This window comes from Triturus cristatus, chromosome 8, assembly GCF_964204655.1.
Source record: "Triturus cristatus chromosome 8, aTriCri1.1, whole genome shotgun sequence".
Taxonomy (NCBI): Eukaryota; Metazoa; Chordata; class Amphibia; order Caudata; family Salamandridae; genus Triturus; species Triturus cristatus.
Window position 1 is genome coordinate 1,113,564,936 of NC_140591.1, and position 24,639 is coordinate 1,113,589,574.

General features: G+C 43.5%; 1 protein-coding gene across 3 annotated transcripts in view; it reads left to right on the top strand.

Moving 5' to 3' along the window:
• LOC146805455 (granulocyte-macrophage colony-stimulating factor receptor subunit alpha-like) overlaps window positions 1-24,639 on the top strand; it is a 409,263-nt gene that overhangs the window by 327,318 nt on the left and 57,306 nt on the right. For all 3 annotated transcript variants that reach the window (XM_085622687.1, XM_085622686.1, XM_085622685.1), the window contains 2 exons: window positions 10,777-10,867; window positions 15,359-15,449. In XM_085622687.1, the coding sequence (XP_085478813.1) occupies window positions 10,777-10,867; window positions 15,359-15,449 (182 nt within the window). The remainder of the gene's footprint in view (window positions 1-10,776; window positions 10,868-15,358; window positions 15,450-24,639) is intronic.

The window sequence follows — 24,639 nt, forward strand, 5'->3', positions numbered from 1 at the left end:
CGATTCCTAGCCTTGCCAGTATGGCAAAATACAACAGTAACATACGCTTCGTACATACCAGCACATCTGTCCCAGACCGAATCCAGAAAATGATAGGTAAAGGGCACACCTGTTTTCTGAACATAAGTGTAAACTACAATAATATTTTGATTCACAGAATAAGAATTTAGGGAAACCACCAGATTAGTGGATTTTCTGTTGTTTTAAGTATATGGAAGGGGTGCAAAAGGAGTGCCCCAAGTAGACAGTTCAGGGTGGACACTGGAATGTTGAGAACACCTGCAAACTCTGAACTTTAAGGGTAGTCGCAGGCATTCCCAATGTATTTTCCCACCTCAAATGCACACCAAAATGTAGTTCCCAAAAATGTTGAATTTAGGTCGCCAGACACGCTATTTTGCTGGTGTGGGGAGAAAGGATTTCTACGACCAACATTATCAATGTGTGGAAAACATTTGTAGCAAAACGAATATATGTGAACTTTTATCCCAACCTTAAACCTATGGATTATCAACCTGTAGATAATTTGCCGGGAGTCTATAATGTTGAAGGCAACAATTATGTGCTCCTCATTTAAATATGGTGAAGGGAGCTCAGACATTTTCATCTGCCACTGCTCAACTACGAGCATGGTACTCTAAAAAACATAACCTCCTTCAATTACTGGCATGCTACAACAAGTCTCAGGGGCCCAGGAAAAGGACTGCAGGTTCCTTTTCAAATCAGAGATGTGTACGCCAACATGTTTTTATGTGTCGGTCACAGGCAGGTCTTTTTCTGCAGCTTCTCAACTTCATCCTGGGTGGACTTTTGTCATTTTGCTCTTTTTTAAGGACAGTATTAGTATTATAATTTGCTCAGGGTATGTGTCTTGATTTATTTTTGAAGAGTACGCGTTCCAGTTTATGGGATGTTTCATAGTACCTTCAAGGGAAGATAGTGTTGCACGTTGTAGTTTTTTTTTTTGTCTTGGGTTTTTTATTTCAATTTCATTGAGTACTGGTTTTTGTTTCCATTCCAAAGCTAAAACACACATTTTAAAGGAATAGAGGTTATAAGTGACTTCATCACTGTCTTTCTGATATATTTTAAAATACTGCTGTACTTCATCACTATATTTGTCCATTGAAGAGACAGTGTATTAAGGTTTCTCTTTCATTCTGTACTAAATTTGAACGGAGGCATTCAAGTTCCTCTGGTAAACTAGTGTAACCCAATGGCTCAAATACTCCTTGAGGCTCTGCTGCCTTTGGGCTAGGTTTGTACTATAGAAATAACACATACATACATACATACATACATACATATATACATACATACATACATATATACATGCAGGAGCTGTGGTTGGTTGAGGAGCCATTATCTAATGTGGTAGGCCCACTGAAGGAATATTTTGGAATCTTCTGCTATTTTTTGTTTTGACGGTGGGTGAATACACCAAAGCCTTTGAAAACATATTACAGCAGGGCCGGCTTTAGGCAGTGCAACCGGTGCATCCATACTGGGCGCTGACCTGTGGAGGGGGTGCTGACCTAAGGGACTAGGTGCTGTGTTTAGCAATAACTTATTATTGGAGAAATGAGGGACACTTTTGTCCGGTGGTAGTGAGAGAATCTGAAGAGGCGGTCATGAGGTGTGGGAGCGTTAAAAATGATTGTCGCACCGGGCGCCACCAGCGCTAAAGCCGGGTCTGTATTACAGTGACCTCTCTTTCCCCATATGGAAGATGAATAGCTCTTCTTGGCCATTGCGGGAGTCTCAGTACTCCTGATGCAGTAATATTGCATCAATAATTCCTGTACAGTAGGAAATGGGGAAAGTTCTCTATGGTTCCTGTTTCGGCTCTGGGTATAGCTCCCTGTTACCTGCCTCACTTCTCCTTGGCTGCCGTCCTGTTCCCTGTTCTCCCTCCCGCCGCCGCAGCATACCATCTTGTGGCCGCCGGGTGGAGGGAGGAGGAGAAGACCACAACCACCGGCATCCTTTGCGGCCGCTGCCGCTGACTCCGCGCCTGGAGGCGCTTAACCCTGTTTCGGCTCTGGGTATAGCTCCCTGTTACCTGCCTCACTTCTCCTTGGCTGCCGTCCTGTTCCCTGTTCTCCCTCCCGCCGCCGCAGCATAGCATCTTGTGGCCGCCGGGTGGAGGGAGGAGGAAAAGACCACAACCACCGGCATCCTTTGCGGCCACTGACTCCGCGCCTGGAGGCGCTTAAAAACTGACGAGAGCCCCGGCAGAGCGGGTGCTCTATGGTTCCTGTTTCGGCTCTGGGTATAGCTCCCTGTTAAAACCAAAGGAAATGATGAACGGAGTGTTGAACATTGCAAGCACTCACCCCCAGTCAACTGATCTGGGTTTAATCCATCACCATTCTTTAGCCCACTCTGCCACCCCAGTTCAGACATGGCCATATGCAAATCAGTCTGACCCTGTGCCTCATGGGAACAGTCCAGCCCGAACTGCCAAGCCATGTCTTCCCTGGACCGGAAACGAGCTTCCTAGGACCGGTTTCTGGCATTTCAGCCGTCTTCAGCCAGGCTTGCTTGAATCCAGTGGCAAAGTGAGCAAGGGACTCACGTCTGAGCATACCCTGCCAACTTATGGCGAACAAAGCAAAAACCAAAGGAAATGATGAACGGAGTGTTGAACATTGCAAGCACTCACCCCCAGTCAACTGATCTGGGTTTAATCCATCACCATTCTTTAGCCCACTCTGCCACCCCAGTTCAGACATGGCCATATGCAAATCAGTCTGACCCTGTGCCTCATGGGAACAGTCCAGCCCGAACTGCCAAGCCATGTCTTCCCTGGACCGGAAACGGGCTTCCTAGGACCGGTTTCTGGCATTTCAGCCGTCTTCAGCCAGGCTTGCTTGACTCCAGTGGCAAAGTGAGCAAGGGACTCACATCTGAGCATACCCTGCCAACTTATGGCGAACAAAGCAAAAACCAAAGGAAATGATGAACGGAGTGTTGAACATTGCAAGCACTCACCCCCAGTCAACTGATCTGGGTTTAATCCATCACCATTCTTTAGCCCACTCTGCCACCCCAGTTCAGACATGGCCATATGCAAATCAGTCTGACCCTGTGCCTCATGGGAACAGTCCAGCCCGAACTGCCAAGCCATGTCTTCCCTGGACCGGAAACGAGCTTCCTAGGACCGGTTTCTGGCATTTCAGCCGTCTTCAGCCAGGCTTGCTTGAATCCAGTGGCAAAGTGAGCAAGGGACTCACGTCTGAGCATACCCTGCCAACTTATGGCGAACAAAGCAAAAACCAAAGGAAATGATGAACGGAGTGTTGAACATTGCAAGCACTCACCCCCAGTCAACTGATCTGGGTTTAATCCATCACCATTCTTTAGCCCACTCTGCCACCCCAGTTCAGACATGGCCATATGCAAATCAGTCTGACCCTGTGCCTCATGGGAACAGTCCAGCCCGAACTGCCAAGCCATGTCTTCCCTGGACCGGAAACGAGCTTCCTAGGACCGGTTTCTGGCATTTCAGCCGTCTTCAGCCAGGCTTGCTTGAATCCAGTGGCAAAGTGAGCAAGGGACTCACGTCTGAGCATACCCTGCCAACTTATGGCGAACAAAGCAAAAACCAAAGGAAATGATGAACGGAGTGGTGAACATTGCAAGCACTCACCCCCAGTCAACTGATCTGGGTTTAATCCATCACCATTCTTTAGCCCACTCTGCCACCCCAGTTCAGACATGGCCATATGCAAATCAGTCTGACCCTGTGCCTCATGGGAATAGTCCAGCCCGAACTGCCAAGCCATGTCTTCCCTGGACCGGAAACGGGCTTCCTAGGACCGGTTTCTGGCATTTCAGCCGTCTTCAGCCAGGCTTGCTTGAATCCAGTGGCAAAGTGAGCAAGGGACTCACGTCTGAGCATACCCTGCCAACTTATGGCGAACAAAGCAAAAACCAAAGGAAATGATGAACGGAGTGTTGAACATTGCAAGCACTCACCCCCAGTCAACTGATCTGGGTTTAATCCATCACCATTCTTTAGCCCACTCTGCCACCCCAGTTCAGACATGGCCATATGCAAATCAGTCTGACCCTGTGCCTCATGGGAACAGTCCAGCCCGAACTGCCAAGCCATGTCTTTGCTGGACCGGAAACGAGCTTCCTGCAATGTTCAACACTCCGTCCATCATTTCCTTTGGTTTTTGCTTTGTTCGCCATAAGTTCTCCTTGGCTGCCGTCCTGTTCCCTGTTCTCCCTCCCGCCGCCGCAGCATACCATCTTGTGGCCGCCGGGTGGAGGGAGGAGGAGAAGACCACAACCACCGGCATCCTTTGCAGCCGCTGCCGCTGACTCCGCGCCTGGAGGCGCTAAAAAACTGACGAGAGCCCACGCGACGCGTGATCGCGCACGGGATCAGCCGGGCTAAGCCCGGTCAAAGGGCGGGCCGTCTGCGGCCGTCTTAGGCCGAAGTAGGCCGGGCTGGGCCTCCCCCCTGACATTTGCGACAGGACATTGGACACCTTATCTGGAACAAACTGAGTAAGGTGTAATCTCCCTGTTTTGGGAATAAGTTTAAATTCTGAACTTACTTTTATCACACTGTTGAGTATTCTTAAGTAAACAAACCATCTTTATTCAAGGGCATCACGGTAGCTAATGTGAGCTTGATAGAATACTGCGGTGATAACAATGAGTCCTGGTAAAAAATCACTGGTGGGAGGGCCTGCTCAAGGGACACTGGACCTATTCATAACAAGGGCTGCAAATGTCTTAGAACGGGAAATAGCCCTCACGGAACGTCTCCTATCGATAGAGCTTTTGCATAACAAGCTCTCGTCTCTGGGCCTCATCCAGCAATCTATTACTCCCCTGAACACACTCACAGAAAGGGATTCTACGGGAGACATTGGCATCCCTCATCAACTATTAGAGCGAAGTGCTTCCACTAACACCAGCAGTCTGATATTGATGATTCATATTTAGAACCCCCTATGACAACTAGTTCCAATGTGGTCACACACCCCAAGCCTACCACGAAGTTAAACATACAAAATGCACCTGGTCTAGGACAAGTAAACAAAAGGAAACGTGGGGGAAATAGGCACAAGGGCAGGTGTGCCAAGACCCTAAAAACGGCTTCAACAGCCACAAGTTCCCTTAAGGGCTTGCAGGAAAAAGCCGCTAGTCTAACTCATCTGCAATGTTTAGTCTTTCCCACTGATGTTCACTTAGAACGATTGGGAAACATTGAACACTTAGTTAGATCTCTTATACTACCACTAATGGAGCGAGTAAAAAAAATGAGTGAACAGCTGGGGGGTATAGAGGAGGTAATTTCATCAAATACCAAAATCTTACATGAATTGGCAGCCTCCAAAGCAAGCCCTACTTTTAATGTGCCAATATCTGATGGGCAAAAAATTAATCAAGTAATCAGTAATGGCACTACGTCTCAGCCACAGGCAAATAACCTGTTCCCCCCCCAAATTACCCAGTACATGCAAGAAAGACAGGGAAGGGAGGGAGGGAGGACCAATAAACGCACAGAATACCATCCCAGATAGCAAATACGGAAAAACCGCCCGACCCCAAGATAGGGACGAACGAGGTATTTTTTGTAGAATAGATTTGCCACCTGAATCAGCAGCCTATGTTACAGTCCTTACTGGGGTCCCCGAATTAACAGCTGGAAGGAAAAAAGGGCACCACGAACTTAAAAACAAGGTTGTCCATTGGCTTACAAATAATAGGCCCTTACCGCCCAATATAAGCGGGGAGATCTTGTATGTAAGAAGACTGGGATGGGTTGGCCAGAGACCTAAAGATATACCAGGGGACGTGGTTGCTGTAAACTTTAGAGATCGTAGGGCAACTGCGTATCTAAGGGACTGGTACCTGGAAAGCGGAGGGGGAGGAATATCCATTAAGGACTTAACATACTTCTACCCCCAGTACCAGATGATTAATACACAAGAGCCAAGGAAATATGGCGTAAGGGAAGCACGAGTTCCAGGCTTTAACATCCCAACATTTAACCGTTTTTCTATGTTGTCTGGACTCGATTGGGTGGATTGACGCACAAATGGGATATCCTGTAAACGATTTGTGCCCAGAGGCAGTGATTCGCTAGTGGTCATTAAGGGAACATATGACAGGGCTAAGGAAACCCTCATGAAAGATAGAAGGGGGAAAAAGGGGAAAGGAAATGACCCCCATCTTAGTATGGCCCAAGTAGAAAATGGGAGGGATTTAGATATAGACGTAAACTCTAGAGCTGAACATAGTCTAAATATAAAGTACACTGCACCCACAAGGACTAAAGCCATGTTCAGGAACATTCATACAGGGAAGCAAGCACAGACAGACGAGTGCATTAGTAATAATAAATTTGCCCAACTATTGGTATCCTGGAATATAGAATGACTCAAGAACAAACTAGTGCCCCTGGATTGGTTAACTTTTATTGACACGTATACGGTAATATTACTCCAGGAGACATGGCAGATGGTACCCCAGTTCAGGCAGGGCTATTTGAACTTTTTTGTACCTGCAGTCCATACCAAAAGAGGCAGGCCTATGGGGGGCCTGACCACCTGGATCAAGCAGGATGATAGGTACACAACTAAACAAATAAATTCTAATTGCAATGATATTCTTATTGTAAAGCTGCAATGTCTCGACTGTAGAGACTTACTTGTTTTCAATGTCTATGCTAGGGGCAAACCAGGAGGTAAACCCTCCGATATAGTCACCAAGTTGGGCCAACATTTGGACATTTATAATGGTAAGGTAAACTTATTGGTAGCAGGTGATTTCAACTGTTCTTTTGAACCCTTGGATCAAAATGACATCGAACTTACCAAGGGAGAAGATCGCAGTTGGCAGATTCCTCAACTGACCATCCCCCCCATTAAACGGTGGACTCAGGCTGCTCTTCAGCTCAAAGCCCTATGCCTTAAACAGGGCCTTAGGGCCGTAAATGGCAGGACAAAAACAGATAAAGAGCGGAGACCTACATTTGATAATGGGGTGCGTACTAGTCGGATAGACTATATCTTAGTCAACCTAGAGTTCTGGTCATCCATCCATGACATGGCTATTATAAAAAGAACAGAGAGTGACCACAACCCCCTTAGTTTAGAGCTAGAATTATTTAAAGCAAAAGATGCTGTAGCCAGTTCGATAACCATTGACATTTTTCCCACAAATGATACTAGGAGAGTGAAACAGGAAAACATTACTGAAATGGGCAAACTAGTAGTAAGCGCAACCACAGAGCTCCAGGGATGAATTTCTGATGATGATCTTATGTCCAAGGTTGTTTTAATTCACACAACACTTTTTACTAGTCTTAGCAAATATTTTATCAAAGAGGTAATTGGCCCACAACGTAACAATAGAAAGCAGGCAGAATCTTGGTACGGTAAAAGTTGCAGGGCTGCATATAAATTACTTGCTGCAGCAGTAAGATCGAAGAATAGGGATCTAGTACATGTTGCAAGACGCAACTACAAAATTACCCAGCAGGAAGCTAAAAAATCCTGGAATGAAAAATATTGGGAAGAGCTATTTGAAGTTAGCAAGTCGAGAAATATGGTAGGTTTCTGGGACTTGGTCAAATGGGGTAAGGGGTGCTATAGGGCCTACCCGCAAAATTATGTCCCTCCTGAATCGTGGGTGTCGCACTTTAAGACTCAGTTTGCATGCCCTGATTGGGAAAAAGGGACAAGCTGTAAAATATCATCCTTAACGATGTAACTACTACTCCTTTGCAATTCAGCCTGAAAGAAGCTGAACATGTCTTAACTACTGTCCCTAAAGGGAGAGCTCCAGGGCTGGATACGATACCCGTGGATCTCTTTATACATGGCAGAGAGGTCTGGTCACCGTATATACAGCTACTTGCCAATGCCATTGCTAAAGGCTCCCCAATTCCAGATATCTGGAAGGGAGCCGAAATAATCCCTATCTTTAAGAAAGGAGATCGTGCTGATCCCGCAAACTACAGGCCAATTAGCCTGATAGCCTGTATTCAGAAGGTGGTGGCTAGGCTCGTGCTGTTCAGGATCCAGAATTGGATAGACGACGCTGAGGTTATGTCACCACTGCAAGCTGGCTTTCGCCCATTCACGAGTACTGTGGACCAGGTTTTTAGATTTGCTACTATTTATTGGAAGTGGCTAGTTCTCGGAGGAGGCACCCTATAAGCGGCCTTTGTCGATCTGAAATCGGCCTTCGACTTAGTACCGCGTACAAGGATGTGGAGAGTTCTTCAGGAGCAAGGCATGCCACCGGAACTCCTCGCTTTTTTAATTAAACTCCACGATAATAATTTTGCACAGGTCCGGTGGGGGGAGCAAGGCCAGGCCACCGATAAATTTCTAACTCTGAGAGGAGTAAGACAAGGATGTGTCTTGGCTCCGACATTGTTTACGTTGTACATTAACAGGGTTATTGATTATTATAAGGACTTACCTACAGATCCTCCTAAGTTAAATGGTGTCCCAATACCCCTGTTAATGTTTGCCGACGACACCCTTTTAATTTCCAAAACACAACAAGGGCTCCAGAGAGCAATTGGGTGTTTTGAGGCTTTCTGTACAGACTACGGCTTAATCATCAATGTATCTAAAACAAAATTCATGGTCATGCACAGGCATAAGATTGTGCAAGGAAGGGCACTAATGAATGGAGAGCTCCTTGAGCAGACCCAATCTTTTACCTATCTTGGAATTACTTTGGGGTCAAGACTGGAATGGAAACCCCATATGAATTACTTATCCACAAAACATGCACAGCTGGCAGGTGTGCTCTTAAGAGGACTACGATCCTCGGCAACACAACCAATAGCTCCAGCCCTAAAAATATATGATACTAAAATACGGGCTTCTGTATTATACGGGGCAGAACTGTGGGGGCCATTTAATATCTCGGCCCTGACAACTGCCCAAAATAAGTTCATGAGGGGCCTGGTGAGGCTCCCCCCATCTACACCGCTGATTCCCCTCTACTTAGATTTGGGCTGTCAGAGAATTGAGGACGTTGCACGATTTAGAATGATTGCATACTGGCGGAGGATCTGGGTTACCCCAGAACTCTCTCACTATGCTCAGGCTCTATTAGAAACCAGAGATATGGACAAAGGAAGTAGAATACCTTGGTTCAGAGAAGTTAGGTTGATCTGTAAAGCTATGGGTCTGGGGGACCTATGGGATAACCCATTACAAAATACTTTCCCGTCACGCAAGACCCTAAAGGAGCTCTATTGGGCCATGGTAACTCAAAGAGATTTCCAGAAGTGTATTGCTCCTTCAACCACAAGGGATTTCTTGGAGCACAAACATACACCGGCCTACGAACTATATTGGGATGTCATTACCATTCCTGAGGATAGGAAATGGTTCCACCAGTACAGGGTGGGAACTCTCCCAATCAATACATTTACTAGCAAATGGTCAACCAGTAATGGCGTTTTGTGCCCTTTCTGTACTACTCAACCACAAAGCTTAGCTCACGTCCTCTTTATATGCCCTGAGTATAAATTCCCACGTTATAAGTGGCTCAGGCCAATATGCATTCAGAAAGGCATCAAAAGAGGAACAGATGCGCTAAGGATTTTAAGAACGGACTGTACCGAGAGTTTAGTAACTGCTGTGGCCAAATTTTTGAACTGGATGTGGGCAATCCGTAGGAACATACTAAAAATAGTGAATACCCCACCAGTTTAATCTTGTTTTAAATTTTGACTGTCTAATCATTATAAATGTATTGTAAATTTTGTTTTATTTTTAGTGTGTTTAACCTCAATATATAATACTTATGATTTTAATTGACGTGCATGGAACAATCAGTAGATGGGATCAACCCAGTAGAATTTACAAGAACATCCTTTTGATCTTGCAGTATATCAGTTAAAATAATTATTTATACATTATATTAATGTACTATGGAATTGATGCTGTGTTTTTATTTTTTAAATATGTTGTCTTTTATGACATGTAGTCGAAATAAAGACTTAAGAAAGGAATTACTGTAGAAAGCTGTGATTCCACAACATTTTCTGCAGGTTACTACTGAATCCTGGAATGCCCTAGGCAGGCTTATTCCACCAGGTTTTACCTGCTGAAATGTATACTTGGAAAACCCTGATGCAGGAACACCTTAGTTTTCTGAATACCAAGGACCTGAGTAGGAGTTTAATGGTACTGGCTCAGAAATAAATCCGCAGATGAAAATAACTTATTATACCGTAAAACTGCCCCGGTAGTGTGCAATTATGAGTAAACCCTATGGATTGGGGAATTACCATGTGGAGTCAGATTTACCAGTCATAAAATCACGCAGTATTCCCAATGCTATGGGTTTTAAGGCATGCGTTTACCACCTGCTCTGAGCAATGTGCTGGGGCCTCTGTGTGGGGCTGGGGTGGAAGGAGAGGGGTGTGGGAGGCAGGGGATTGACTGGGAAAGAGACTTGGCTGCTGCTTTTTCCAGAAGGGATTACCATCCAGTAGAATTGGGTCCGGTGTTCCAACATATGGGAAAACAGAGCCTGGGATTACTGGCCCACCCAGATGATGGGAAGCTGAATTCCCCAAGGCAATTCCACCGGCACCGCCTGACTCATAGTCGGGGCCTAAACCGGAATTGTGTGATACTAGGGATAAGGATTACTGTCTGCCTTGTGAATTAACCTCTGGTAAGTGCATACCTTGAATATTGCTTTTAAAGAGAATAAACACACTCCCAGATATTGCACACGACCCAATATAGTTTTAATATTCTTTTTTGACAGGCATCCCAGGAAAAAGTCACCTGCTGACTATTTTGGGGGTAATAATTGCACCAGTCCTGATGTCACTGCTTCTACTCTACGTGTGCAAAAGGTAAATACAATAATTTTGTAAGGCACTAAATATCACTGGGGCATCAAGGCACCTACAATAATGTTATAATGTCTTATCTCTAGACAGCACTTAATTTCAATATTATGCAGCACAGGTTCCCCATGTATGATCACAGAGATCCCTCCTTGTTACCTACTGTGACTTTTTGCCTTATGTTATCTAAAGGCGGCTATATGGTTTAGATGTACAAAATTGTTTAGCTGTCACAAAGCCTGCGATTCGCAAAGTCACTTGTTTTGTGACCGCAAAAGAATGACTTTTAATGTACAAAGTTTATTTTGCAAGTTGGAAATGCCTTGCCAGCTTGCAAGCTATACTTTGCAGTCTATACCATACAGCAAAGGTTAGGGGGGTTTATGAGTGGTCCCTTCTCCTTTGTGAATTGGTATACAATGTGTTATTTGTGGTGGGAAACTATTGATCTGTTACAGAAACCCGAATAGGAGTGGTAACATATTTGCAAAGTGGAAATGGAAGTTTGGCTAGTGGGCTCTTCCCATCTGAAATGTGTTGGCTGTCAGTATGGGTAGGAACAGATAGTGGTCCTGGTGAACGCTGCATGCTCCCTCAATGTCCAAACAATAATTTTTCAAAGCTGCCCAGGGTTACTTCAAAAACACAGGGGCAGATTTACAAGAAACCGACGCATCTGTAGAGATGCCCCAGTTTTCCTGGTCCAGCCTGCGCAACCCTTGCCCCACCATGGGGCTTATTAAGGGCATAAAAAGGGCATATAATGGCATATTATGGGGCACCATAAGGCTCTTATTTACAATGCGGCACACCATGGCGCGAGGATTGACAGATGCGTCAGAACTTCTGATGCATCTTTTGGCGCAAAAGTCACGCATTGCTGGAGTTGTGTCGCTAGCACGACACAACTCCACCAATGCAGGGAGAGGCCTATTCTCAATACACTGCGTCAGTCCTTACGCCTGCTTCAAGCAGGCATAGGAGTTTGATGCAGTGGCGTCCTACAAGTGGCGCAGTGAAATCTTGTAGATTTCACTGCGTCAGTTCTACAAGGCTTTCCTGCGTGGGAATGTCCGCCCTGCATACATTATACCTGATGCAGTTATAATGTGACTCAGGGATTTACAACATGACGCATCTCTCTAGATACGTCACGTTCTAAATTGGCTGCATTGTTTACGCCGCCGCTGCGTCCCAAAAGTAACGCAACAACAGCGCAAAAGTGTTGGAAGGGGCTTGTAAATCTGCCCCACAATCTTGCAGTTATTGAATGCTAATCCCTGGATGGAGGTCTGGTGTTATTCACAGGCCTCCAACCCTGGGTTCCCGTCAATTCACGAAGTCACAAGCAGGCCCTTGCTTCCTGAACATTAAGGAGGCAGGAGTTTTTGTGACTTCCAACAAATGTGTATTTTTCGCTGTGACCGGTTAGTACATCAGTCGCAGTGCAAAATGAAAGTTAGTTGCAAACATGGTTTGCAACTTAATTTTCGTACATCAGGCTTATATCCTGTGTGACAGCGCAGTGAGGTAATGGTGAGGTTCAAGGTATCAGAAGGTATTATTACATTCCAGATGGCTTCATGGCCTTAAAGTTCAAGGAACTCATAGCAAGGGCTTAGCGTCTTATGAGCTTTACATGAGGCCAGTAGCTGGGCGCTTGCAAAGTAGTAGTCCAGCATGGTGATACCCCGAAATGGGTGTATGGGTATGCTGACCATTTAATTACAAGTTTGGTGTATTCGTAAAGAGGTGAGTTTGTATGTTTGGAGCCAGGCTACTAATTCCCCCGCCAAATCGGTGCTGTTGATAGGAAGCGGATCCACCAGATTGTCTAAGTTGTGTGTGTTGAAGTCTCCTGTTGTCAGGATCACATGTCAGGGGACTCTGAAAATTAAGTCAATGAGCACCTCACAGAAGGCTGAGACCACAGCGGTGCTTCTGTCAATTCGGTGAGTGTTTAGATATACGTTCACTACCAGAAATGGTTTAGCCATCTTGCACAATTTCCCCCCCTTAATTGTGGCTCATAAGAGCAATGGGCACTCCATGTCAACTATGGTTGTCTCATAGCCATAGCTGTATAAATTGAGAGGCCACCTGATGGGCATCCAAAGTGATTTAACAGCCCTTTTGTGTAAACCATGAAAGATTGCAATCTGTATTGGAGACAGCGCCCATGTTTCCTGCAGGCAGAGGAGGTTGCCCTCCTTGATAAGTTTACAGGCCCCATCCTGGGTTAAGGTCTACCTTAGGCCCACCACACTGCAAGTAGAGATGTAGCCTCAAAATGCATACCTTTACTGACAGTGCTAGGAGACGCCATCAGTCTTGTCTGAAAATGTCATGGCAATCCATCCCCAATCTGAGTACGAGTTAGAAGTCAGCTGAGTTTGAACTATTTGATCTACTTGTTGAGTCTTCTTTGGGCTCACCTGAATCTGTAGATTCTTCTGCTGATTAAATTCTATTGCACTGCTATCTCCCCTTAGAATGCTTGTGCTGCATTTGGGTTTGGGTGATTGTCTACTGCTGTTCAACATGTGGGGACATTTTTCTGGTTCTACAGAGCATATGTCAATACCCCACTGTGTGAAGGTGTATTTTTCACCAAGTACTTTGGTTGCAAATAGCGAGGTTCTCCAGGTAACACTTGTGGGCTCTATGTTTCTATGTAAAGGGAATCTATCAAATTGGATTCTAATAATTTCTTTACTCTGATAATGGATTAAGATGATGCAGAAGGCAGAGGATTTTTGCCCTATTAAAGATGTCATTTTCACCTCTAGATATGTATAATGGAGTAAAAATAGGTTTTGATGGGATACAAGAGTCGTCTTGGTTCGGGTTGAGTGCCACCATTGGGGATGGTTCTATTTGTGAGTTGCTATCTCTTGAAGAGTGTGTGACTTTCGGTTCCAACATGACAGGAAAGTAGTTGTTCAAGGAATTGGAACATGAGCAGACTCCATTGAAGTGAACAGTGCTTGGTCCGCTGTTCGCCCTAGCTGATGGTCCCTGTGGGATGTTTGAACTGTTTTGGATCCCCTTGCGACTAACAAGCACACCTGAGGTGGTCAACGGGGGCTGGGGTGCCTGAGGCAGGAGGCCTTCGGGGTGGTATCCCCATGGGCATGTCCATGTTCTGTGCTACCTGGATTACTGATACCTCTGAGACATCACTGGCCAAGGGAGTGGTACTCCTATGGCTGGGATGATGAAGCATGTCGACCTCTCAAAACATTGGGAACAGTTTAGTGTGAGCAGGGTCATTGTTTAGGGTCCTGGATGCTGAATTTGTGGCAGAATGTGAGTAACACATTCACCAAGGGAGTGGTACTCCCCCTCTGGGGTCGTGAGGTGTTTTGAGCCTCAGACAAATTAGGAAGAATTTGGGCTGGGAGAGTCACTATTGTGGGTCCTGCGGGCTGAGTTTAAAGTGCGCACCCAACCTGCTAATCTTGTCAGGTTTTTCTTAGTTTTCCTGAGCCTTTTCTTCTGCCTTCTGGTTAGGGATTTGAGAGCCAGACTGACACTCGATAAGGGCTGAATTACAACTTCCAATGTAGTCTCAGCATTCCCGCGGCCACCGGGGTCCATGTAAGGTATGGCACCTTCAGTAATTTTTCCATCCTCTGAAGCAGTTGAGCCAGTGATGTGGTCCACCACTTTGATCTCTCCTTTTGTGGAATTATACGTTTAATGTTATCGACAAGGTTTGAAAATAATTAGGGGAGTGTGCAAATCTCAGCACTCTTGGAGAACAGGTGCAGGTCTTGGTCCTGCGAGACTGGAGGTGAGCACTTAGCTTGGCTTCCAGGTTTATTATTTTTGAGTCCATGCTAGTTATTGCATTTGCAAGAGTTTGTATCAGATCAACCTGGAGTTCTGATATGTGTGACTTCCAGGTTAATCCATTTGTAGTGGTAAGGAGGGTTGAGGTAATTAACAGCAAAGTGGCCTCAATGTTGGTTTTTCCAGCTGACCTAGATTCCTTCCCTGGAGAGTTTGTGCACAACTGTGGATGTTCAATCAATTCTAGAAACTTCTTATCTGAATCATTCAGTAAGAAGTTTGCAGAGTTCCTTAGATGTATCTATGTATCAATAATTTGTGGTTGGCAATGTGTTGGTGAGACCATGGCATAGGCCATCCTGGGCTTATCCATGGCCATCCAAGGGGCTTGATGAACTTATGCTATCGCCTCTATGGGATGCATGGAGTTGTGAGTTATGGCTGTTTCCGGGCCGGAACCCTGGAGTATAGAGGCAGATAGCTCCATTGTTGACAAGAGTTCAATAATGGGAGTATTACAGGTTTCCTTTCTGGAATGTAGGCCATTCGCCCGGCTCAAAGTGGATGTAAGTGGAGTGCTCACCTTCTGTATTGTGGTGCATTCTGCGGTGTGGATGGAGGCAGCTGGTGGTAGCTTGTTGATATGTGGAGTATTGTATGAATAATTTCAATATTTTCAGTAGAAACATGTTTGTTTTTTAGGTGCAAACTGAAGCAGAAGATTTGGCCTCCTGTTCCGCAACCAAGGAACAATTTGATTGATTTTCAGAAAGAACTCATTAAGGATGTGAAGGTAATAATGAATTTACTGTAATCAATTGCTGTTCACACGCAAACACATCCCATTGCCCAAATTCTGAAGCCCACAGACATTGGCCTTCATTACAAGTGGCCAGATAATTCTGCTTTGTGCTATAACTATTATTACCGCATTTTCCAGAATTATTAGTTTGGCAGCTAACACCACACCCATGCAGTTTTCCTACCATACATTTTGGAAGGTCGGACCTCACGAAATCTAGCGGGTTGAAAAGGCACAGTAGTTACAAGGACGGATACAGCCCAAATCTGCATGTCATTTCCCATTCTATGGGTGTTATTTACTGTACCTGATTAACTCCGGCCCCTGCCGAGTAGGACTTCATTGGGTGCAATAAAAACAAGCATTTGCAATTCAATCGGTCTCGCCTTTGGGACCTTATATGTATTTAGCTATGCAGCACATTAGCCTGGGTGCTGAAACATCTACTGTTCTTTAACATGGACAGAAAGTAAGCACCAAACTGCGTGACACGCCTGGTATGGGAACACATGGAGAGAAATATTGCCTTTCAGCGGGAAATGGTATAGTCAAAAACTCTGTTTTTAATATAAAATCAGTGCCTTCAGTGGTCATATGACTGAAAATATAAGATTTGAAAAAAATATTATTGTCTACAGGTGCTTGTGGAAGACAATTTCTATGGACTGGAATCTAGAGCATGCTAAAGTGATTCTGGTATTTTACTGACCTCTGCTGGTCGTTTTCTATCACGAAAGTTAAATAGAGGCAGTTGCCAGAAATATTTTTTAAAAAGGAAAGTCCCTCAGCAGAAAGCAATTACTGGTATTTTACTGACCTCTGTTTGTCGTTTTACATCGACCGTTAAATAGAGGCAGTTGAACAGAAAAAAAGTCCCTATGCAGAAGCAAACAAGTCCTAGGACTGATCTCCAGAGCCCACAAAGTACATACACATATAAGTATATACTAAAATATAGATGTATATACTATACAAGTGGTCTCGAATGCTCAACCTAACCATCCCAAAAAGTGGTCCACATTGTCGGTGGTAATTTTGCACTCACCTGTAGGAGTTTGTGCAGGAAAAAGCTTTTGATTCAGAGTTTGACAGCTCAGAACAAGCAAAAGTGCACAGTAAAACGGATCCTTCATGTTATCTCTAATTTCGAACAACAACTCCAAATTGAGGAAAAATGCAAAGCGCAGTCCCAGACTGTTTTACCTCTTGGGACTTCCATGGATCTCAGAATGAGGCCCTAAATTGATTAGAAATACCAGGAATGGGTGCAAGCAGTGTCCTTACCCGATCAGGGTCAGACTAGCCTACAGGGCAACCAGGCAGTGCCCCACGGGCTGGTCTATGGGCTGTGACACGGGGCTCAGCCAGGGGCTGGAGGGGTGGGCATGTTCTCCACGCAGGCTGTAATGCAGCCTGCGTGGAGAACGGGGAAAGTGCGCATGACTGGTTTGGGCAGCCTGAGAGAGCCGATGAAAAGATGGGCACAGACTCGATTGTTGTGTAGAATAGTAGGAGGATTTATTGGAGGATGAAGAGAGCCGTGCCTGGCACCTCCAAGGCATAGATCATAACTGTCACTCTTTTACATTCAAAGAATCTAAACATGAAGTTCCAAATGACATCACGGAATGTTACCAGTTCCCTTGATTGAGTCACATCACCACACCTCCCCCTTTTTATAAAATAAGATAAAACCAAATCAAGAAAAAGATGAAATAGTAAGGAGAGAAAAAGAGAAAGAACAGAGAAAAGATAGAAGGAGAATCTTATGAAAACGTAGACAGAATGAACTCAGACATAAGCACTATAAACTCAAATATAATCTCGTAATCTATGTGGTCTGGCACAAATTCTAGTACTTTTCCTCACACCATCCTCCCTTAATGTTTTTGGATTGATTTCGATAGCTTCATGCGGAATGTTTGGGAAAGAGGGATCTTTAGCAACCCGAGAGGTGCTCCACCAATTCCCATTTGACAATTTAACAACATTTTTACGCATATCAATAATCTGTTGTGGATCTAGAAATTTAGATAAACCCTTTTTGACTGAAACTGGATTTTTGATTCTGACCCAGTCTCCTTTACAGAGTTTATGTGTGCCTCTCATACTTGAAAATTTTTGACATTTCAAGGAAGCTTCATTCGAGGTTTTCTTGGCAGATTCCCACATACACCTCATGTCACAACCGGTATGAAATATATTAACCATCCAAAAAGGATAGACTTGGGATGGGGCTTTTCTACCTCTCATCATTTCAAAGGGTGAAAAATTGGTAGTCACATGAGGTGAAGTGCGATATGACCACACAAGATCTTTTACAGCTTTGAAAACACAGGACCTAGATCTAAAAGCTGCTTGTACACATTCTACAACGACTCTGTTAAATCTTTCAGCTTTTCCATTACTTTGTGGATGATATAGTGGGGTCCTTGTATGTTTGATACTGCTAGAATGCAAAAATGAAGTCATTTCATGAGAAACAAATTGTACACCGTTGTCGGTGAGGATTTCCTCTGGATAGCCCTCTCTACGGAAAACAGCATCTAAACAACTAATGACACTCTTCGAATCGGGTGTCGAAATGGGTTCAACCTCTACCCACCTCGATAAATGGTCAATGAGAACCAAAAAATACTTAGAATGAGAAGGAAGAACATGAAAAGGTCCAAGAAAGTCCATGCCAAGTTTTTGCCAAGCTCTGTTAGGGGAAGGTACAGGAGAATCAACTGCACCTTCAAGTACAAGGACTTTGTCACTGATGTTACATCGTGAACATTGCTTTACAAATTCATCGACTTGTGTGTCCATTCTGGGCCACCAAAAGTAATTTCTGACCTTCCTCTTTGTAATGGTTGCACCAAGATGCCCTGAATGTGCAGCCAGAATGATCTTCTCACGATAACAAGATGGAGGAATGAGTTTGTCGACTCTGACAACCTTTCCGTCTTCTACTGAAAGCTCATCTTTGACTTTCCAGTACATCTGAAGATCATGTGAGAGACACTTCTCTCTTGGCCAACCTCTCTTAATCAAAGAAGATACTTCATTGAGAATAGGATCTTTGTCACTCTGTGTGATCCAGTCATGTTCTACAAACGATAAATTCTCTTGACTAATAATAGCAATAAAACATTCTTCTACTTCACTCTCCCAATCTTGTTCATCTGAGTCCGGAATGGGAAGCCTAGATAGACAATCTGCTCTGCAGTTCTTTCCACCTGGAATAAATTCCACCGTGAAGCTATACTCCAATAGTTTTGTAGAAAGACGTGCTATGCGGGCTGTAGAGCGCTTGATTTTTTTTCCTGAAAGAATGTCCACCAAGGGACGATGATCCGTTTTGAGGATGAAAGATCTACCCCAGACATATTGTTTAAATTTTTCAATGCTCCAAACACAAGCTAGTAGTTTTTTTTCGATTACGGAATATTTCCTTTCAACAGGACGGAGCGTCCTGGATGCAAATCCAACCGTATTTTCTTTTCCATTTGAGTATTGTGAAAGAACAGCACCCAACCCATATTCGGAAGCATCTACAGTGACAATGGTTTGCTTTCCTTCAACAAAAGCTTGTAACGCAGGAGCTTGGATCATATGATCCTTGATGGATTGAAATCCTTTTTGGCATTCCTCAGACCATATAAAAGTTGATCCTTTCTTTAATAATGCTCTAAAACACTCTGTTGTCTTGGCGAAGTCCTTCATGAATTTGGAATAGAATTCGCATAGCCCAAGAATGGACATTAGTTGTTCTTTGTTTAGAGGAGGAGGGGCGTCAATTATGCTCTTTACAAGACCTGGTCTGGGTTTGATACCATTCTCAGAAATGACATGACCAAGATATTCAATTTCCTTAACTTTAAAAGTACACTTGTTCTTCTGCAAAGTGACTCCTCTATTTGCTAAGACATTAAATACTTGATCAAGGACAAGATCATGCTCCGCCTCGCTGCGCGTAAAAATTAAAATGTTGTCTTGAAAAACAACGACATTGGGATTGTGGTGAAACATTTCAGTCATTAATCTTTGAAATATGGCGGCAGCAGAGGCAAGACCAAAAGGAAGACGACAAAATTGAAATACTCCATCAGGAGTGACAAAGGCTGTGAAATGTCGGGACTGAGGGTGAAGTTCAACTTGGTGATAAGCTGCTTTAAGATCAAGTTTAGTATACCATGAAGAGGAACCCACTTTGGCAATAAGGTCTTCAATGCACGGTAGAGGAAACCCGTCAACCCATATGTCTTCGTTTAGACTCCTCAAGTCCACATATATCCTCAAGTCCCCAGACCTCTTCTTGGCTAAAACAATCGGAGAAAGCCAAAGAGTGGACTCAACTTTCTCAATTATGCCTTGGTTACATAATAATTCAAGACGTTTGGAGAGATCACCTCTAATGGACAAAGGAACATTCCTTAGTTTATGTTTAATGGGAGTAACGTTTTCTTTTATTTTGGAAGTTCGTAATTTTCCCAAGACGGTCTTCAAAGATTTTACTATATTTTTTTTCCCAGTGAGAACTGTGCTGATTTTCTGATGATAGAGAATTAATACTGTTGTCAGAGCTAGAATAATTGGCGTTAAATTGGTGATCAATGAAAACTGGATTGGATAAACCAGGTTTAACAGTGAGCCCAAACTCAGCTTGGTGTACAAAACCAAGAACGTTAATCCCACGTTTGGCTACATATACTTTTCCATTAATGACTTTTCCAAACACACTTATATTGGCCCAGAAATATCCAACTAAATCTAACTTACTGCCTTCAAAGGCTACCGTGAGTATGTCAGGTGGCAGCAAGTTCTTAGTAGACCAAAATTTCATGTACTTATCGTGAGAGACAATAGTAATACGTGCTCCAGTGTCGACAAGCAGTTGTATGTGGTTGCTATCAATGGTTACATCAACTTCAGGGTCAGGAATATGTTGTGTTGTACTTCTCTCCAAACCACTTCTGACTACAACCACATACTCCTGCTTGATGACCTCGTCAGTATTTTGTTCTACAGATTGATCGCCAGGATCATCAAGTACACAACTCACACTCTTTCTATTTCCACTCATGCAAACCTTTGCAAAATGGCCAAATTTGCCACAGTGACCACATTGTTGATTCAAAGCTGGACAGTTTTTGAAAGAGGATACATGCATGTTAGATCCACATCTGTAACAGTTTACTCTTTGATTTTACTGTCTATTAGTTGTGAATGTTTTTCCACCTCTGTATGTTCTGAAATTTCTCCCCCCCCTTGGTGTAGTAGAAAATCCTCTAGTAAAATTAGGGAGAGGGGGAGCAGAAAGAAAGGGTTTAGTAGAAACAGCACCAGAAATATTAGTATTAGATAGAGCAGACTCAAGTTGTTTAGCATCGTCCATTGAACCTTCGATACTTTTTGCGATATCAACAGCCTCATCTAAAGTTGGATCCTTACAGGTAAGCAATCTTTGTTGTACTTTTTTGCAATAACATCGTGCAACAAGTTGATCCCTGACAAGTTGAGATGTAAAGTTCTCAAATTCGCATTTTGCAGCAAGAACTTTTAACGCAGTGATGAACGTGTTTATGCTTTCATTTGCTTTTTGTGTCCTTGTAAAAAAATTGTACCTATGTACTACAATGTTCTTAGTCTTAGAGAAGTACTTATCTAATTGCAACACAGCTGTTTCAAATTCATCTGGATCTTGACCTTCAGGTGGCTCAAAAGGAGGAGGAAGGTCAAAAACATTTTGTCCTTCGACTCCCAGATGATAATACATTAGATTTTTCTTTCTTTCTGGTCTATATCTTTGACCGTCAATTGCACCTAAGTATGCTTTGAATGATCTGATCCATAACTTCCATTCAAGTTGTGGTTCCCCAGGTTCTTGTAGAAAAGGTGCTGGTGGTGTAACACTCTGCATTTTTGACAAAAAGAATGAGTCGTACTTAGAGAAAAGAAATAAAAATAGGCTAAACGAAAGAAAAAAAAACAGTGTGGATACTTTTTAAAAGTCAATGAAGAAACCACAATGAATTGTCCACAAGATGGCAGTGTTGCTTTGAATTGTACGAAGATATGCACATATGTGTTTGATGATTCCACAGCATAAGCTCAAAATGAGAAAATAAAAATAAATGAATTTTTGAATAAATATTGCTAAAACCAATATGAGATTTATACACGTAGCTGATTATGTGCTCTGTTAATGCATTTACTGCGTTTTATTGGATCAGTTGTGTTTAAAGCGTAGATCCTGAATGATGAAAAAGAGAGTTAATTTATAATTATCCGACTGACACACAATAGCTGTGTGTATCAGCGCAGAAAACAATTGGTGCGTTGGTTGTTTGACGACCCAAGGTAGCTGTGTGTATCAGCGTAAGACCCAAACCTTGCTTCGCTGTGGTCTGCTTAATTTGTCGTTGTGGCAACCACCAAACCAAACTCAATACGAGGCGTGAATGCTGTGCGTATCAGCGCAGTGCGTAATAAATTGCGTCTCAGCCGACTGGTTAGATTTCAGCGAATGTGGTGACGCACGAATGCTGTGCGCGTCAGCGCAGCGTATGAAACGTTGCAGTTCAGCGGACTCACGAGGAATGGAATGAGATGTGAAGCAATTATTCCCCTCGTGCTGAGTCTCGGTGAGGAGCGCGCGCTGCTTTAATTCAAATGCGACTGGATAGTATTATTTAAGAGTTCAGAGCTAATTATCGCGTAGGTACTTCGATAATTAAATTAAAAATCAAGGTGTCTCTTGGGCACGGCTCTCTCGTTTATCTTAAAATAAAAGAATATGCCTTGGTAATAAGTCATAAAGATTACTCACGTATAGTCTGAAGGGCAAAAGTTCGAAGAGGCTTCTATTCAAAACAAAAACGGTACCAAAAAAACAAGAGGCAATAAATAGAAGAATGTGAATCTCGCCTCCAAGTCTCGAAAGTTCAAAGCCGGTTAAAGTTCATGTAGTGAAGTTTTCTTGTGGGCTCCGTGTAAACTCGATCCCGTATTCTGTCGCCAGTGAAAAGATGGGCACAGACTCGATTGTTGTGTAGAATAGTAGGAGGATTTATTGGAGGATGAAGAGAGCCGTGCCTGGCACCTCCAAGGCATAGATCATAACTGTCACTCTTTTACATTCAAAGAATCTAAACATGAAGTTCCAAATGACATCACGGAATGTTACCAGTTCCCTTGATTGAGTCACATCACCACAGCCGACCAAACAGTCATTGCGCACTTAGGAGTGGGCAAACCACTCCTCCCCTGCCATGCTCTGAGATCAGAGCAGCCCCGCCTGCAAAGCAGCACAAACATAAATTGGGTAATAACAGAAAGTTATTATCATTTTATGTTTTTGTTTCTCGCACTGCTTGAAAGCAGTGGGGCGACGATCCTCTACCATAGTGGAGGAGCCACCACTGTGTGGGTTTTTACTGTTGTCTCCCCCATACTAAAACAAACATTTCTTGCAGCAACCTCAAAATCACATAGTCTCCCATACCTTACGGAACATTTAAACTGCGTGACTTTACAAGTTCAAAACTGTCCTTGTTTGTATATATGGGCCACTTTTGAGTTATCTGATTCACTAATGGAGGCCACTTCTATTTGCCTATTTTCTGTCCTTGACCTGATCCAGGTATTCCGAAAAGTGTGATTACTTTGTACACATATGATTTTTCTTAGTTCACATTAGGTCAGATACCATTTGTTTGATAGTACAGGTCAGTTAGCATGGGGAAAACTGGTCAAAAAGAAGAAAATCATGCAGGAATCAGGAGCAATAACTTTAATTCAGTGCTTTATCCCTCATTCCGAGCTGGAAAATGTGATAATGTCACCGGGGAAAAACTGTGGGGCACTCAAAATGAGGGCCTAAATGTTCTCTGTGTAAATATGCTACTGCATGTAATTTGTTTAATTTGCTGAGAAGTGTTTTATACGCTCATTCATTCATTCATATGTTTGTTCACTTGCTCATTCATTCACCACTATCTCCACAACCCTTAAACATAAACACAACCCCTCTCACATTAAAAGGTTGGCCTGTGCATGCACCTGGGTGGGGAGGCCTTGATCAAGAGCATATGTCTATAATGTACTTTAGTTCTTAAAATAGATCATTCAAAGAGTTAAGAAATAACGTTTGCATCCTCCTAACTACAGCCAGGCACTTAAGCAAACTACTTTTTGGAGGATATGAATTTAGTTTGCACACAGATGCAGCTGCAATTCCTCAAACACCACATGCAATAACATTTGTTCATATGCAGTGTTCTCAGGTTTCCCAAGATCATGTGGAAGTTGTTCATCCGGGTATTTTCTTTGTATTCTGGGACTAGTAGTCCTGGTCAACCCATTACAAAATCATGACTAAAAGTCCTACAATGCAACGAAAGCTTGAAATAGATTAGGTATTCAGGCATGGACCTTGGAAATTTGACAGCCCTTAATTAATTAATATTAATTTGCGGTTTACAATAATGGGGCCCTTTATGGAGGGGGGGGGGCAGGAAAACAGCCCAGTTACCCAGAATTAGAGACACGATGGCCATCAGTAACTCTGAATGTATAATTACTCCCATGTCTAATTATAATAGGAATTTTATAAAGGGCAAAGTGTTTCTGCTTCCACACCCATTACCACATATATTTTTCGCCCCATAAAATCACCTGCTATCAGCATGCAAAGTGTCTGGGTAAACACACTGGACCTGTGGGGTTCCTGTGGGGCATGTAATCCTGCTGTGGCCTGCCCCTCTGGCCTGAACGGGATTACTGGCCCATGTGTGTGTAATGATGGCCATAGTTAATACAGCCCAGTGGGCACAGTCAATAAGCTAATTGTTCTCGTGTCTGGCACATCTTTTAGTTTCACCATTATAGACAGGGTATCTATTAAGTCCTAGTGACTGTACAGTGGTGGTGAGTATCACAAAAGCTATGATAAATATAGGTGATTGTAGGAAAGACACGTTGTGCCGAGCATGTATGCATAGATTCTTGGAATAAATGTCCCAATATCCAGATGTGATTTAGGTTTTTCTGTATCTATTGCAAACCAAATGAAGGAAAAAAGGAACAGCCAACACGTGTTTCACCCATATGGCTGGAACACCAAGGGTTTTCTCAAGGCTGATTAGTACACCATGACCATATCATAATGTTAATAAATCATACAGAACATAGTCAT